General features: G+C 34.9%; 1 protein-coding gene across 2 annotated transcripts in view; it reads left to right on the top strand.

Moving 5' to 3' along the window:
* The window catches only part of LOC150109345 (transmembrane protein 47), a 249,502-nt gene that overhangs the window by 215,895 nt on the left and 15,090 nt on the right, over nt 1–18,517 (top strand). For both annotated transcript variants that reach the window (XM_090412750.1, XM_090412759.1), the window contains 2 exons: nt 10,817–11,003; nt 13,613–13,762. In XM_090412750.1, the coding sequence (XP_090268876.1) occupies nt 10,817–11,003; nt 13,613–13,762 (337 nt within the window). The remainder of the gene's footprint in view (nt 1–10,816; nt 11,004–13,612; nt 13,763–18,517) is intronic.

Below are 18,517 nucleotides of genomic sequence, written 5' to 3'. Positions count from 1 at the left end.
AGCTAAATTGGTATTATTCAATTTAAAATACAGAAAAATTTATTTTTCATAAACGAGAAGGGTTTGTTCAACTTTTCGTATTTTTCTTTTGTAAACTAAATGCACTCAATTCTTTCCACGCACAATGCGAAAATATTAAGATGTTACACTTTTAATCAATCTTTGGTGAATGACGTGGATAGGAAAAATGTTGGAATACATAACTGTCATACTAATAAAAACTTTGCTACTATCCTTATCAAATCATGATCGTCAGTCATAATTGTGCGTGCTCACTTCGACACCATTTGAGTGATTAAATCGCGAATCTTTGAAGTATTTATTACGAGATGACTATCTGTCAAAAATCCTCATGCATTTCTGTCAAACATGGGAAAGGTGTCACAATCAACCTTTTGGCCAGCTGCCAACTTCGACATCTGGTTTCATAAAATAGGCGCGTGTGGTTCCCTCCATCATAAAATCTAGTTTGCACACACCTCGTTGATTCTGCAATGCAAAGACTGAACCGTAATATACTGAAAACAAATTGAGGTTGCACAGAAAGCTTGTTACGTCACCGTTGTTAGTTTCCAACATCTTCCTGCTGCTAGCCAACAGGATAATGACATCACTGTTGTTAATGGCAACGGAAATGAACGTTACAATTGCTACCTATGCAATACAGCCGCAAACGAGTTCCCATTAAGTTCGTTGATAGAGCTAAACTGTTACCGAGTATTTAAAAGCATTTCAACACTTTTCATCAAGGGGGGGGGGGGGACAGTTTACTGTGGACTACACACTGGCGTTCCCCAATGCCCCACCCCTAATAAAGCAAATTCATGAATAAATAAATTATACTACTTTTCCTCATTACTTAAATGTATATGAAATATAAATATATATTGATATATTCAGCGTTCGATATATTACGAGTATATTAAAACATTTCCAGTACGCATAGACAAACTTTGTTTTAGATCATATTTTAGGATTAAATTTGCTTCGTAATAATGTACATAATAAAATTTCGTAAACTAAGAATTTTCGCACGCGTTCTGAAGTCTGCAAATTATGAAACGTTCTGTAGGCCAAGACTTTTATTTATTTATTTTTGAAGATATGTCGACTATGGTGTCTAGTATATATTACGTAATTAACATACATACACACACACACACACACACATATATATTTTTAATCAGAAATTATTTTTTACATTTAACCGATCTCATACAGGGATAGTATTTTTTTTTTTTCTTCCCGAAGAATCGAATTTTTCTCCCGTATATACGCAAAAATCGGCCAAGAGAACACACTCAATTTACATACAGAAAATACTGTTTGGTTGTGGTAGGTTGTAGATGGCGTTTTGCATGTTGATGCTAATAGTGTTATTGAAGGATTAAGTAGGGGAGAGAGTGAGTTGTGTGTAGCGGAGTAACATGTCCCTATTTGATGATAATAATAAAATGTTCCTCTTAATACAATCACAATACCCGAATCCTTTCATAGTCGTATTCTTATATAGTGAACAGTTGAATGTAGAGTTGTTGTTGGAAATATTTATTGTAGTCATAATTCTGTTTGGTTAATTACTTTTTCTTTAAAATGATCCAGTTATAGAAAAATTCATTATCATTTCAAATCGTTTTGCCAATAAAAATGGAATATATCGTGGAAGGAGGGGGGGGGCAGAGACGAAAAATAATTTTTCTTCTAGCAATCTTGAATCAAGGGCTGGTGTAACAACAAATTACTGTCCAGTCGCATCACCCACTCAATGTGATATAGAATTATATTAGAGTTGAATGTTTGAACTCTTTGCTTAGTCATTTGAAGAATTGATACTATTGTTTTAAAAAAAAAAAAATAGTGTGTTAAAAGTTGGTTTATTTATGACACGTTAATCCCATTGTTGACATAATGTACTCTACACATATTGATTTCATTTGCTTAATTTTTGTCACCATGCATTGTCTGATTAAATAATTTTTAAAGATATCCTGCTGAATTGTCTTAAATTCAATTAAATCCCATCTGGCTACTAAAAATGCCAATTGAACCACATTTATTATTTTATTTTTTTCATGTTGGATTCTCCCCCATTCCTTGACCCCCCCCTCTTAGGACTTTTTGAGCCCTCCTGAGGAGGGATTAAGTATGTATTTTTGACTGTATAGTATGCCCAAAGATACGAGACCCTTAGACACTTCTGTGCATAGAGAATCCATTCTGATAATCGGGTAATCAATCTGTGTTGTGGAATGAGTGTTTATTATTACATGGTGGAAAATCAACTTCTGATCATTGTAGTTTTTAAAGTGGTAACTATTTTGCTTGTATAACAGTTGGAAAATTTTATGTATAAAGCATGTGATTTCGCATGTTGGTGACCAATTCGTATATCGCCTTATTTCTTTCTCCTCTTCAACATGAATTGCCTCTTCTTGGCATCGAACCAACGACAGCTAAAGTGGGTGTACTATAACAGCGTATGTTCATGGGGCCAGTTTGCTTGTTCTAAGGGACAAAAAAAAAACCCTACCTCCGTATGAGACTGGCTAACTCACCTTTAATCGAAAGAGACCAGATAAAGGTTCCTCACGTCATGGACAGGAATCAAAGACCAAAGGGCTTCTTCTATACCTACTGAGCTACGGAGGCTCTATTGAACAACATTGACAGTTTCCATATTGCATCCTAAATCTGAAATTTTTATTAAATTTCACCCATCCAGTTTGCTCTACAAACAGTCTGTTATTATTTTGTTATTTTACATACACACACAAAGTTAATTCTTTCACTTAAACAATGTAAGAAGTAACTTTATTCCAAATTGGGTTGAAATCAAAATAGCATAGCTTGAAGAGATCTGCAAAGAGTGTGACACCCTCCATTCTTTTATAACTACTGTCATTCTTGTCCAGTTTAGTTGAAATTCTAATGAAAACATTAAAAAAATACATTCCAAATTTGGTCCGAATTGGTTGAATAATGTGACCTGTTCAGGTGTCTGAATTATCTCTCCCCCCCCCTTCTCCTCCTCCTCCTCCATTTTGGTCTGATTAGGCTGAATATTTAGTGGGAAATCTATAGAAGTGTATATTAAGCAGATAGAGATTTTTGCAGCAAGTGAACGATGTATATCAGTCCAAAAATTTTTTTAAAAAATGGCATAATTAAATATCTAATGTTCAGAGCCCAAAGAATTGCTCTTCAAAACCAACAAGAAATAGAAAACCATCTTACAAATCACCCTTCTCAATAATAACTCGAGAATTAAATCAAAGAATAACTTGAAAAATCATTGACCATTTCACATTCCATCTTCTAAATAAAAAACTTGCAGAATTTTAATCCTATAGGTAAGAAGACGCTTCAAAACATGTAGCAACAATTCTCGGTGAATTCTTGGCTTGCTACAGTCAAACCAAACAACTAATTCAAGTTTGCTATTAATCTTTAAAGGTACTTGTGGCACAACTATAAACAATAAATTACCCGATAACCACAGTAATTAACTTTAATGAAATGAAAGTACAGATATTTCGTACTGAAAATAACAGTACATCATCAGTGTGTAGAAAAAATCAAAGGAATGGGAATACAAGGTACATACAGCAGTCGGTGGTTTACAAATTAAAAACTGTTGCCCTGTGTTAGAAATTAATATTAATAAATAATATTATTAAAAACTATTTTTGATGGTTAAATAAGATGAGAATCTCCCAAACTTTTGGGATAGAGAAACAATCGTTCCAATTCAGATTTGGCCAATGTAAAAGGGCTTTGCAACTTTCTTTGAAAAAGCATTCATATTTAAACCTGCATGTATGGAGAAGACGAGCTTCATCATGTTTAGTGTCAATACTACATTGTGCCAGATCAACTGGAGGCAGAATAGTTAAATCTTTAACTGAAACACCCTCTGACAGTATAATCTAGGACAAATTCTAGAGTTACCTTCTGTATGCTGCTTGAAGAAGTTATCTTGCAATTGCTCAATAAATTCGGTTTCATTCCTCTCCTGAGATTTTACTGCTACCCAATCAATATTTGGATAATTAAAGTTCCCCATTACAATTACTCTTTTCATGCCCATCGTCTCTATTTGGTGGTGCATTTCTTCATTACTAGCAACTGATCCACCAGGTCTGTAACAACACTCCACTATGTAATTGATCTCGTTAAATTCCATCTGACATGAGATGGCATCAAATTCATTGACACTAGTACTACAATCACAGTTCTCAGTGCTGACTGGATTCAAGTCATCCGATATCATTAGCACCATTCCCCCCCCCCCTCTCATATCCTGTCTATCCTTCCTAAAAATACTGTACCCTTTACACTCAATACCAGTTAATGTCTGATTCTGGTAGCCAGCTCTCACTAATGCCTTCAATCTGAGGTCCCAACATATTGACCAAGGCAACTCTATCCCTTTTGTTTCTGATGCTACTAGCATTCATACATAGAGATAATAAGCTACCTGCATGTTCTTTTGTATACTTTTGTCTGCAGTCTGCATGACACAGTTGGACAACTTTAGGTCTTTATTCTTCTCTGGTGCCTTATAGATGTAGACATCTTTGCACATATTTGATGGGTCTGAACCAGATGAACACAAAGTCAAAATTGTTTCTCTCCTCGTAATCATTTCAATGATAATGCTCATTCCCATCATCAGCACAATTATATAACATTGTCACTCTTACACTTACATTCTCACCATTCCTTCCATTATTATTTAGTTTCCCTGACTCTGTGTTAGGTCTCATATCAGTTATTAGTTTTTCAAGACTCCTGATACCAAATGCATTCAGGTGTAGGCCATCCCTCTTATACAAATCTAATCTTCTCTCAGACTCACTCCACACATCCAAAAGCTCGAAGGGCTATGATGGCAAACAATTCAATTGTTTGCCATCATAGCCCTTCTTCTTAATTCATTTTTATCATATCAAGGTAATATACTTACTTTTTTCACTTTCTCACTCTTCACTCTCGCATCTTCCAACAACCCTTTCATGTCCTTTCTCATACTGAATTTATCACTGGTTAAGTCGTTAGTACCTACTAAAATTGTGATTTGTTTACTTTTCTCTTTATGAATTGCATTTGCTATATTTTTAATTTTAGCTCCTGGAAGACTTGATGTTATTGGCTTAACTGATTCCGTGCTTTCTTGTTTCTTATTTTGCTGCTTAATTTTCTTTTCCTATGTTCATTCAAATGCCTCTTGATTTTCTGTATTGCTTACATTGTCTCTCTGATAATCTGCTTTAATTTCACTGTTTTTGGAGGTTAATTCATTTTCAGTAACCTCCTTAGTGGGGCAAGCTTTCTTGTTCTCGACTTTGCTGCTCTTCTTAGTTACATTTCTTGTGTTTTTTTTTTACCATTTTGAACTATATTTATTATAGCAATAACTTCACTAAAAATATGTTATAAAACACTAAATACACTATTATTTTAGATTTTTGTGTTTTTATACTATAAAACACTACTTTTCTCATGGAAAAACACAATAAAATAGATAAAAACCACAACTTTTACACGAGCGCTATATTCACCCCACCATATGAAATCTATATTGGACCGATGTAGGGTTGACACTAGGATTCATTGGAATATTGTTAAATTGATACCTATAAGTATTTACAGCATAAATATTAATTATTCAATAAATGCGCTATGGCCCTGTTATGTTGTCCTCTTAATGCTTATTTAATCATTCTGGAAATTGGGATCTGTAAATATATTAGATATAGATCTTTTCAGTTCCCTATAGTGTTAGTTTTAAACCTAGCATGCATGCAACATGTAGAACAGGTTTTTCTAATCACTGCATGTTTTTTATAATCTGTATTCTGCTTCTGTCATTTGGATACCTCCATGAATTAGATGTGACAGATGAACATATTTAGTTTAGAACCAGACTGCTTTCAAATTTTGGCCCTAATGATTCTTGCAATAAGAGTATTGAGTCACTGCAGTTACTTTACTCTGTATATGGAATGGACTAAAAGTTCTTGGATGCTTTTAATATCAAAATATTGACTGTGCACAGGGAGAAAAAAATCTGATGAAACTCTGCTTCTTGTCATAAGTGAACTAACATCTAGAAGTACCTCTTTCGACACATATTGCAGCTAACAGTTGCAGCAGTATCCTTCATCCATGTTGGGTCTATTTTCATCACTTTTGTAAATCTGCCAGGACTTGAAAATCTTTGGATATACACAAATATTTTATCCTGGCTTTTATATTCACCCCTTGCCCCTTTTTCCTCCTACAAAAAAAGTTCAGTTATGTAATGTCTGGGTATCGAGTGCAGGGTGTAAGGTCTATATATCAATTGATTTGGACCACACATCAAGGTAGGCATGTGCAATCTTCTTCCTGTGTTTGTGTGTATCAGTGGTGATTATTGAATTTAGCTTTATAACAGGCTGCATTAAAAAGACACTTCAAGTGGTTAAACATTTCAGAAGCTATTTTTCTTTTAAAGGTAGCCAGGTGATTTCTGCCAAAGTCTATATCACGGCTTTTTTTTTTTTTTTTTTTTTTTTTTTTTTGTGCGTGAGAGAGAGAGAGAGAGAGAGAGAAAATCGAATGTCTCATGAACCCTGAGTAATTTTCCACTTCAAAGTGGAAAATTACTTTGAACATCTAATCTCTAATCCAGAGCATTTTAATAAGTTGTGATGCCTTGCGACTACTTGTATATGGATAATGACTTCTGCATTATTTCATCCTTGGTATCTTTTCTGGGTCTGGATATTTATTAATGGATTGGGTTTGCTTACTTCCTGGAGAGGAGAGAGAGGTTCTACTTGGTGGCTTTTGTCTGTCACTGGGTGGAACCACCACTGAGTTTCCTGTCCTGGAGTGATTCAAGTCAGTAGCAATGGGTTCAGTAGTGATCTTTTAGGGTCATTCAATGAGATATAGGGTGATCTTGTAGATCACTTGGGGTTTTTTGGAGAGTCTCTATATTAAGTCCTTGCACATACCTCATTAAAGTTGAAACTGGTCTGGGTAGTGGCCCTTCCTATAATACTTAGCATTATACACTGCATTATGGAATACTAAGGCAATTGATGTGGAGTCATTAGCCTCTATATACAAATAGTCCAGTCATGAAGAACTTCACGTGCAAACATTGTTTGCTTACACATGGAGAAGGAATTAAACCAAGAATATAATTTCTTGGCATCTTTATGTATGCATAATAACCCAGATGTGACTTTTTCTTAGCCATATAAAGAAGTGTAATAATCACTTTATCTTTCTTGTGCTTTTCAGCAACCAGTTAATCAGTTATTTTGGCAACTTTTTTGTAGTATGCCCTCTCTGATCATCATCCTCAAATCCCTAGCCTAATCACTTTCTTGCAGTCTGCTTCTTTTACTGTACTACATATGTTATAATCTTTTTATTACAAGGTGCATAATCTTATAGTACACATTAAACAAGTACCACTACACTTTACCTATACTCTCAATCTATTTAAATCATCCTGCAGGAGCTCTACATCATATTGCCTTTCTTAACTATTGCTGGACTCAGTTATTTTACATCATCAGTAATCAGCTGGATATTTCTTCTCAATTTTTTTCTGCTTCATTCATGTACAAATTGAATAGAAGTACAGAGCCCCATGGTGCACTTGTAGTCACAGTCTGGATTCTCCTAGATATAATGCTTCCTTATACTATCCTTTGATGTCTGTACATCAGTCGTCTTCTTATCCATTGTCACCAGCTTCGTATCTATTCTCATTTGTTCCAATTTAGGTAACAGTTCCATATGGTATCTTGTTGAATACCTTTGCAAAGTCTATCAGTATCATCATGTAGCCATTTCCTTTATCTAACTCAGTGTCTCTTTATTATAAAAGTAAATAAATTACTAAGGCAAGATCTATCCATCACAAAATCATGATGACTGATAGAATATTATACTTCCTTCTACCCATTCCCAGATTCTGCCTTTAACCAACTTCTCAAATATATTTGCAAACGTTTTTATATAGATACTCCTTTATACAGGTGAACTGCTTACCAGAGACTTCTTTCTTATCAGAGCTGAGACTCAAAACAGCCCAGTCAGAGACACTGCCAATTCCCCCCCTAATACATGGACTGATGTCCATCTGATCCAGTGGCTGCATTTGCATTATGATTCTTCAATATCTTAAGCATCTCCATTTTTCTACCTCTTTTCTCACATCAGTTCATGTCACTGCAGCATCTCCAGCTGGATGATACATCCATATAAAGTGATCACTCGCTAACTCAACTCCTATCATTGTACTCTTCTCTTCCAACAGCATTAAAGTTATTCATCCATAGTCATTCTTTTTACTTGCTACATAACAGACGTATTCTCTGGAATTACCTTTGGTCTTCTCAGCTAATTTCTTTTCATAATCTTATTTTCATCTTTCATAATAAAAGTTTAATGGAATGAAACATTACTAGGAAATTATTAAAATAAGTATTTAATGCTTATTAAATACTTATTATAGCAGATTCTAAAAAGAGAAATCTGTTTTTAGAATCTGCTACTGCTCTTAAAAATCAGCCTAATTTAAATCAATATAGTTGCATAAAACTTCCCTAAATTTGGGAAACACTAATACTTCAAGATCCCAGTTTACATCCTAGGCCATTGACTGGTTTCTACAGAGGGCAACCTACCTAATTAGGACTCTAGTCTTTCTTCTACATGTTTCAGTTAGTTTCGTTGTGTGTGTGTGTGTGTGTGTGTGTGAGAGAGAGAGAGAGGTCTCGTTTTGTACTCCCCGACGATGTCTCTGTAACTAAGATGAATTATTGGAAGTATTAAATACTTCTTTTAATCATTTTCTAGTTCTGTTTCATTCCATTGAACTTTTGTCACGAGTTTTTCCCAGCACTTAAACCTTAACACATAGATTTTCATCTTTTTTTCTCTTAATCTGATCACATTACCCTTATGTACCCTCTACAACCCCATGTTCACTCTAATTTTTGCCAGCCTGTGCATTCATGAAAAACATTTTATGCCAAGTTTCCAGTCTCAGACTTGATGTATGCATTAACGTAATATTTCTCATATTAATGCTGCCCTTTTTTTTTTGTGCAGCTATAACATGTAAAATTGCAAGTACTAAATTAATTTTCTTAAATCTGCCTAGCTACAAAAATCCATCACTGTTTGCATGAGTGCAAGTGACTACTGTCTAGACAGTAGACAATCTAAACAAATATGCCTGGGCAACGTGCTGACATCAGTGTCAGTTTGCCCGCATGCTGCAGACTAAAAGTAACTAGTGTATCAAGTTGGAATGGATTAGAATAATATTGGAGTGGAGACATTGGGGAAATTACTAAATAAAATAAGTGAAAAATATGAGGAAATACCCAAAAATAGCCAGAATCTGAACTTGGTGCATGCATTTTCTAGTTATGGATGATGCCACTAGACATTGTGAATGTGGTTTTCTGCACCAGTCTGGCAATTGGGACCATCCTGTATGAACTGTTCACTGTTCTGGCTGCTTTTTTGTTAGTGCTTACAACCAAGATTTGCGATTTTGTAATGGCTGACCACAAGGAACAAAGAGTATGTGGGAAATTTTTTTTTCTTTTGGATAAAACTGCAGCTGAAACTATTGTTATGCTTTGGTAAGCCTTGCTGACCTTTGACAAGCAGAAATCATGAAATGATCGAAAAGGTTTGCCAGGCAATCAGTGAAGATCGTCGAATGGTATGTTTAAAAATTGACTGTCAGTTAGAAATTCTGAAAGGAAAAATATTGTGAATGCTGTTACTGGGCATATGTGCTCATTTTTTGACTGGTGTCTGCATTCATACATTCACAGCTTAGAAAGGAATGTCTACAATAACACTTGTTAAGATAACACATCATTAAGCAGGAGTTTTCAGCTCCTGCTTAATGATGCTGTTTGTCTTACTACTACTACATGACTACCTGACCCTGGGTGTACAGTCTAATCCTGTTTTCTTCAAACATCCCTTGACCATCTCCAACATTTCCTTTCAAATTCTTATGTCATGGTGCTGCTTCTGAGCTCATGATAATCACATGCTCTTTAGTTCTCTTCTTAACTGAAAATTCCATGCTTGCAACCTCCCAGATCAAGACATAATCAGATTACTCTCTCCAGATAATTGGCAAATCCTCTGATGTCACCTATTCCAGCACTCTGAAATAATAATCTCCTTATCTCTGCTCATCAGTGAGTTCAACAACACATACTATTTCAGGTAATTATCTCTTGTTAGCTGTGTACATTCCATTTTCTTAACTCCATGTAACCTTTCCAAATTCCATTCTGTACTTTCACTTGAAGTTACCCCCATAATTATTGCTCTCCACTCATTATATTAATTTTCCAAAGCATGCCACTGACGTGCTCCCTTGCACCTACTGACCTGTAGCAGTGACTGACTGTATATTTTGCTCTCTTGACTTTTCTTTCACCAGATAGCCTCAAAATTCACAGGCTTCTATATCTCTACCCTCCTGATGAAACTACCATTTGACTGCATTTCTGCTGGCAATAACATTACCCCCCCCCCCATTCTGTTCACTGTATCCTCTCTAAAAGTATCGTACCATTTATATATATTTAATATTACTAATATTAAGAGCAATCCCCCCACGCACACACACTCGAGAGGTAGAAGGGCCTATAGCAAATAAAAACTGTGTATGGATAAATTTATATTGTTATATTATATTAAGATTGATATAATTATATAATGATAACTATAAAGAAATTTACTAGGAACTGAGAACTTATTTCCACTTTAGGTGATTGCCTTCATCTGTGGTCTAATAGTCATTCTTCTAATGATTCTCTGTTTGGCCTCCTCAAATTGGCTGACTGCTGATAAATTTCGACAAGGTCTCTGGGAGCAATGTGTAGAAGCAAATGCACCTCAACCACTGCCATTTAAACTTGATGCTAAAGCTGGTTGTTACCCTGCTAGAAAAGTTGGTAAGATCTCGATCTTTATCACTGGATATTATTCATTTCAAATTATTACTTAAACATTAAAACTACAGAATAGTTTGTTTTCATTTATGATTGTCTTGTAGCCATGGCAAATTCAATTTTTTTTTGAAGAGAGAAAGATTAGATTTTTCATATTTTTTATTTATTAGTATAATGTAATTTAGTTCCAATCGTTAACTTATGAAAATTAATTTCAAATTGTTAATTTATATTATAATTATTTTTTTTTTTGTTATTTAATCATTATATTTTGACTGTTTGTATGGAAGTGATTTCCTTTCTTTCTTTCCCCATCCTATCCCCATGATCTGTTATTTCTGTTACAGACCTACCAGACAATTTATGTAATTAATAGTTTTTTGATAATATGGATATGTATATTTTTATCTGATTGCAAATGAAATTGCATGTTAATACTTAAAATCTGATAAAATCATGATGCTCCTAAAATTTGAAATTAAACTGAAAAAAACAAAAAAAAGCTATTTTGGTAATGGAGCAGCCCCTTTTTTCCAACTAGGTTAAGGTGATTAACTAATTAAATGGAATTATATTAAAGATGGATTATTAATTAGACATACCTATGTGCACTTTTTGAAGGTAAGGATGACATAGTACTTGGAAAAGGACTTTATCAGAGCTGAGATAGGCCTTATTTCACATAATATACATCTATTATATTATCTGTAGACTGTCCTTATCCTTCTTTCTTTTATTCTTACTCCCCCCCCCCCCCCCCGTCCCCCTCCACCCAATGCTATTAGAGTATTATGGGACTAAGGGTGAATCTTCCTTTCCTATCTTACTTTGTTCTTCTCATGCAGTGGGAGTGCATTCTCTCTCACCGTGCCCAGCTAAAGCTAGAAGGCAAATGCAGCAGAGGAGTAGCAAACTGGCTGCATTAAAATTGCCAAAACCCCTTATGAATAGAGAACCATTACTGAGCAAAGAGAATGCTACTGCATCTGGGGCAGCCAATGTGACTTGTTTTTAGATCAAGGGAAGCAGTTGAAAAATGCAATGTGGTTATCTCAAAAAAAAAAAAAAAAATCCACCTCCTAACATTGAATATAAGGACTCTTCTTAAATCACAAACCGGTATGGAACTGCAAACATTTATATCAGTTGCTAAGCCAACTTAACTTATTAGTAGTTATTAGCAGTTGATCTTGCAGCAGTGTTACTTTTATTCCTTACTAACTTAGACTGTCAGGTTTTGTCCATAATCTGGGAAAAATGATTTTTCCTTCTGGCACTAACTCTGAATTTAATTTGAACCTGGGTTTCTTTTCCAGACAACATGTGACTGAAGACTATGATTTTTCTATAATAAATTTAGTTTAATCCTTTATCCAAGTGTAAGCAAACAAAGTTTGCGACTGAAAATATCTTCAGGACTGGGGTAAGGTAGTGCAACTCCGAGCAAAGGTGGACCAAGCTCTCATCACTCCATGTCTCAGTATCTCTCATAATGCAAAGCACATCTCCTTGCGAACATGTATACTGCTATGCATTAAGAGAAGGGCCACTACCCAGACCGGTTTCAACTTTTATTGAGGTCTTGTCAGTGGGAGGCAGACCCAAACGTGGAGATACTAAGGCAGAAGCAATAGGAGAGGTCATATTTACCTATTGCCAACAGGTATACCACCTTATTATTGAATTACTCTGGATTTAGAGAAAGATGTTGGAAGTTTATTTTTCACTTGGTTAGACTATAATAAATTTAGTTTAATCCTTTATCCAAGTGTAAGCAAACAAAGTTTGCGCCTGAAAATATCTTCAGGACTGGGGTAAGGTAATGCAACACCAGGCAACTCCGAGCAAAGGTGGACCAAGCTCTCATCACTCCTTGTCTCAGTATTGGTCCACCTTTGCTCGGAGTTGCCTGGTGTTGCACTACCTTATCCCAGTCCTGAAGATATTTTCAGGTGCAAACTTTGTTTGCTTTCACTTGGATAAAGGATTAAACTAAATTTATTATAGTCTAACCAAGTGAAAAATAAACGTCCAACTATGATTTTTCCAAAAGTATATACATTTTAAATTCAGAACACTTAGTTATTCTGAAATATTTACAATAAGTTATAATTATCCTTATTTCTTTCTGAGCTTTGAAATATCAAAAATGTTATTTCAGAGGTATTCATTTGTGTAGGGAATTGATTTATAATGGAGAATAATTTTTTATATGACTAGTTTCCTCTCCATCAGACATAATTAATGATCTTAGCTTTAAATCATTCAATGTATATTCAAGTAAATTTTTTATGTAAGATGTGCTTGCTGTGTATAAGGATTTAGATTTCATTATTTGCCTAATGTTTTTCTTGCTGGAGAATCTATCATCAATGTAGCACAATGCTCTGAATAGCTTATTGTGATGATGTCTCATTGTTGCAAAAAATTATTTTAAACTTTAACTTCATTCTGCCCAACATTAAATACTACCCAGATAAAAGTGTAAAGATGCAAATCGTGTTTTGCCCAAATTAATCAGTTGAATAATTATAAAAGTGCAGTTTATATTTCAAATGCATTTTAATTAGGCAAATGCACTGTTTTAATTTTGATTGGAATTTTTATTATAGCATATATCCAGACAGCAGCAGCTTTATGTGTCATTACTCTCCTTATGGATATTGCAGCAACTGTAATGACTGGATGTGGACTCTGTAGCAAAGATCCAACACGCAAATACACTCTGTATCGTTATGCCCTGTATGTTATGGTTGGTGCATGTAAGTAACCATGGAATTCTTTTATGTATAGTGTTTGAAATATATTAACTAGATAAATATTTTGATTCCTTCTCGTTTTCTGAAGGAAGTAGGTGGCAATTTTTTTATTCCTAACTATTTTTGCAATTGATTGACAGTTGGCCTTAACTTTCATTATTACTAGAGATAGTGCATTTCTAACTGGAATGAATAGGGAAAGTGGCATGAGAGCAGTGTTTGAGATCAGTGGATGATGAGGATAAGAGACTGTTAATAAGGCTGTGGGACTTGATGATATATCTGTTTTTTTTTTTTTTTTTTTTTTTTTTTTTTTTTTGTTAATTTGTTTAATCAGTCTTGCACTGGGTCAAGTTCCAAATGAGTGGAAGGAAGGCAAGATTGCTCCACTTCATAAGGGAGGTGATAGAACTCAAGCACCAAATTATAGGCCAATCTGTGTGTTAGGTGTGCTGGTTAAAGTTTTGGAAAGGCTGGTGAGAAACAGGATCCAGAATTGGGTTGACAACAATGGTATTATCTTTGATAGGCAGCACAGATTTGCTAAAGAGAGGTTATGTTTTAGTAATGTACTTACTTATTACAATAAGGTGACAATAGCATTGGACATGGGAGATGGATACACAGTAGTATTCATCTCCGATGTCCAATATTATCTCACTATCATATCACTGTTTGATAGGTATCATCAAGTTGTGTATGGGGAAGAAATATCCCAGAAAAGGAAAGTCACTAATGGTGTGTTTCAGGGGTGTGTTTTAGGGCCATTGCTGTTTAATGTGTATCTTAATGATATTGGGGAGGATTTGAATGGAGTTATACAGTTGTATGCAGATGATGCAGTGGTTAGGATGAACTATGAGGAGTATTGCAGATGTGGCCTTACAAGAAGACTTGAATAGACTGAGAAGAAGACTTGAATAGACTGAGTGAATGGGCATGGGAGTGGCGATGACAATTCAGTGTCGCGAAATGTAAGATTTTAAAATTTGGAAAACAAAGATATTTGTAGAATTTACTCTTGGTGGAGATATATTATATTTATATTATATATATAATGATAATAATGGTCAAACATGAGAAAAACTGAGTTTAAAACGGAAAGAGAGTCATAATAAATTTAGTTTAATCCTTTATCCAAGTGTATGCAAACAAAGTTTGCGCCTGATGTATCTTCTGGATGAGGCAACTCGTAGTAAAGGTGGACCAAGCTCTCATCACTCCCTGTCTCAGTATCTCCCATAATGCAAAGCACATCTCCTTGCGGACATGTATAATGCTATGCATTAAAGGAAGGGCCACTACCCAGACCAGTTTTGACCTTTATTGAGGGCTCGTCAGTGGGAGCCAGACCCAGATGTTTACTTATACGAATTGCCAAAAGGTGTACCACCTTATTATTAAATTACTCTGAATTTAAAGAAAGATGTTGGAAGTTTATTTTCCACTTGGTTAGGCTATAATAAATTTAGTTTAATCCTTTATCCAAGTGTATGCAAACAAAGTTTGTGCCTGAAATATCTTCAGGACTGAAGATACTTCAGGTCAAAAGTATCTGAGTAGTGGCCTGGGTAGTGGCCCTTCCTTTAATGCATAGCGTTATACATGTCCGCAAGGAGATGTGCTTTGCATTATGGGAGATACTGAGACAAGGAGTGATGAGAGCTTGGTCCACCATTACTATGCGTTGCCTCAGTCCTGAAGATACATCAGGCACAAACTTTGTTTGCATATACTTGGATAAAGGATTAAACTAAATTTATTATGGCTCTCTTTCCGTTTTAAGCTCAGTTTTTCTCATGTTTGACCGTTTGATCATAGTTCAGTGGTTAGGGCTTTGTCATTTGAACAGATTAGTTTAGCCCTGTTGAATAGTTTTAGTTTATCCCCGTTCCTCGCCTCGTGTCTCATTTGCATAGTAGTACTTTTCTCATTTGTGTAGTACTTGCATGCACATGTCTTTATCTTAAGTTCCCATGAAGATGGCAATGTGACGTTGCCAAAATATTTGGAAAGTATATATTAAAGTTTGATTTAATTTATATTTCTAGTATATGCTGTCAATTCCTTAAGTATTTAATAATCAATAAAACTGTTTATAAGCTGTTATAAATTTAAATTATAAGCTATGTCTGCTTCTTCGATATAGTTGCTAGACCAGCCAATCTTTCTTGGGTCATTGATATTTGCAAATAATTTTTAATCGGTTTAAGCTTGGAAAAATTTCGTCAGTATGGCTGAATGTGAGTGCCCTTATTAAGCCACGCCATGAGGCAGGCTTCCTCTATGCTACACCCTGTCGACGGTACTGCACTTTGGCATGATACAATATCCGATATCCAACAGCATATTGTGTTGGTGGGATTATGCTTGGAGTAACTGATGAGGCTAGAGATCTTGGAGTTATAGTGGATACTAGGTTGAAGTGCAAAGATCACACAACAAAAATTGCAAATACAACTCAAGGATATGAAAGTCATTTTGTCTCTTTATGAGGCCATAACTGCACCTGGGCTATTGTGTGTAGATTTGGTCTCATATTTCTTTATTCCAAAGGGATAAAGAAACTGTTGAAAGGTTGCATTATCTAATGTAGATTACAAGGATAAATTGAGAATATGTGAACTGCAGATACTGATTGACAGACGAATGAGGAGCAATATGATTGATGTCTATAAACTTTTGAGAGGATGTTATAAGATATCATTTGATAAAAATGTTTCATTGTATGGAAGGTGGGGAGAGGACAAGGGGGACATCCATGTAAGTTATATGCAGTTAGAAAGAGGTAAGAGCTAGATTTTTCTCTCATACAACCATGAGTGAGTAAAACAGTTTGTATGAAGTGCATCTAGTGTGAATGAGTTTAAGAAAAGGTATGACAACTGGTGTGGGTGATGTATTGCCATCCCTTGATGAGTTCTTGACTCCCTTGAGGTCTAATAATAATAAAAAGAAGAATGCGTTAGAAAATGTGAAATTTGACTAGGTATGGATATGCTAAAAATGTTATATGCAAATAACCATGCAAATTTGTAATATAAACATAACAAGTTTGCAATTTTTATTTTTATGTAAATAAACACTATATGCAAATAATTATTATGTAATTAACAGTGATACATTATTTTTCATTTCTCTTTAGAAATTAGCAAAAGGAAATAAGTCAGGCATTAATATTTTCAATAAATGGAAATTTCTGAGCAGTACATACCTGCTGACCTGACTTAGATGGATGACTCAAGTTTTATGGATTGTTTTGCTCTCTAATCAGCAGTTTTCTTCTATTTGAGGAGAAAGAATGTTGAAATTGCAATCTAACTACTTTGGTTTGTTTTAACATTAAACTATCTTGGGTCTCTGCATAATAAAGTTTAATGATAATGAAAATTGTGCTGTTGAAATTGTGTTATTGAAGGGCAAATGAAGTCACTGAATATAATGGCAATGTTGTTATCACAAACTTGTTACAAAAAGAAATTTAAAATATATTGATATCAGAGATTTGTGAACTAAAATTTAATAACCACATGAACTTGAATTCAAGATGATTGGTATAATGAGAGCAGATTGAGAGAATTGAGAAATTGCCTTACTGAGTGTTCCAAGAAAGGGTTCTTGCCCTCCATATTCAAAACCTGATACTTCACTGCATTGAGCTGGTAGTCCCACTCAGTCTATTTAGATCATCCTGTAAAAAAGTTTCAATATTTCATCTGCTTCTCATAGTTCTCCCTAACTTATCAAATGCTTATCCACATTTAAACCTCTTCCAGTATATTAACATAGAAGTTAAATAATACCAGCCTAAAGCATATCCCTGCAGCACAACACTAATGACTTTTCTCTTCTGGAATGCTACTTCTCCATGCCAACTTGCTGTTATCTGTCACAGTCTCCTATTCAACTCATTAATCTATCTAACTCCTCCATCCCAATTTAATTACCAGTATTGTCATATGGCAGTCTATCAATGGCCTTTGCAAACTCTGAAAGTACTATTGTATGTTCATACCAATACTTTTGTCATCCTATTGTAATTCAATCTCCGTTTTCACAGACTCATGCTGACCATTGCAAAGATGTTAATCCTGCTCTTCTAGCTAACTTTCACCACATCTCTAGACGCATAGATTAGTCTGTAATTTTAAACCTTATATTAATGCTTCATGGTATAAACAACACCAAGAGATGAAAAAATAAATTAATTTATTGAGCTTACTAATATTTTCTAGTTTACTGCCCATCAGAGCACAATTTGTAACTGACACAGAATTAATGTCCTAACAAGGTGCCCTCTATGGGCTAGTTGACTATAAAGTTTATTTGGAAAAGTCAAGTTATCTGATTTTATAATGACTGTCTCCCAGATCTTTGGCAAATTAATGCAGCCATGCTTGTTGGGTTTGGGAGAGTGCTTCATAGCAGCTACTGTGTTAAATCTGTGTCTCCTTCCATAAGTGAAAGGTGCTATAACTCACTGGAATGGCCTCTTAAAACACACAGTGATATGGCATGGAGTCCTGCTGCCTTATTGATAGTTTTCTTAATTCCTTATATGCCTCGTACCTATGTAAAGGAGTATCCAGAGCATGGTCTGCTAGTTCTAACTTGCCATAAAGATTATTGCAGATGTAATTTTTGTGTTCTTCAAGGTGGATATTAACTGATCTTAAAATACACAGTGATATGGTATGGAATCCTGCTTCCCTATTGACAGTTTACTTAATTTCTCATATGCCATTTGCTTATTCACCA

The sequence above is a fragment of the Typopeltis vanoorti genome, chromosome 2, assembly GCF_054136105.1.
Source record: "Typopeltis vanoorti isolate ZY-2024b chromosome 2, IOZ_Tvanoo_1.0, whole genome shotgun sequence".
Classification (NCBI taxonomy): domain Eukaryota; kingdom Metazoa; phylum Arthropoda; class Arachnida; order Uropygi; family Thelyphonidae; genus Typopeltis; species Typopeltis vanoorti.
This window is presented reverse-complemented; position numbering and strand designations above follow the sequence as displayed.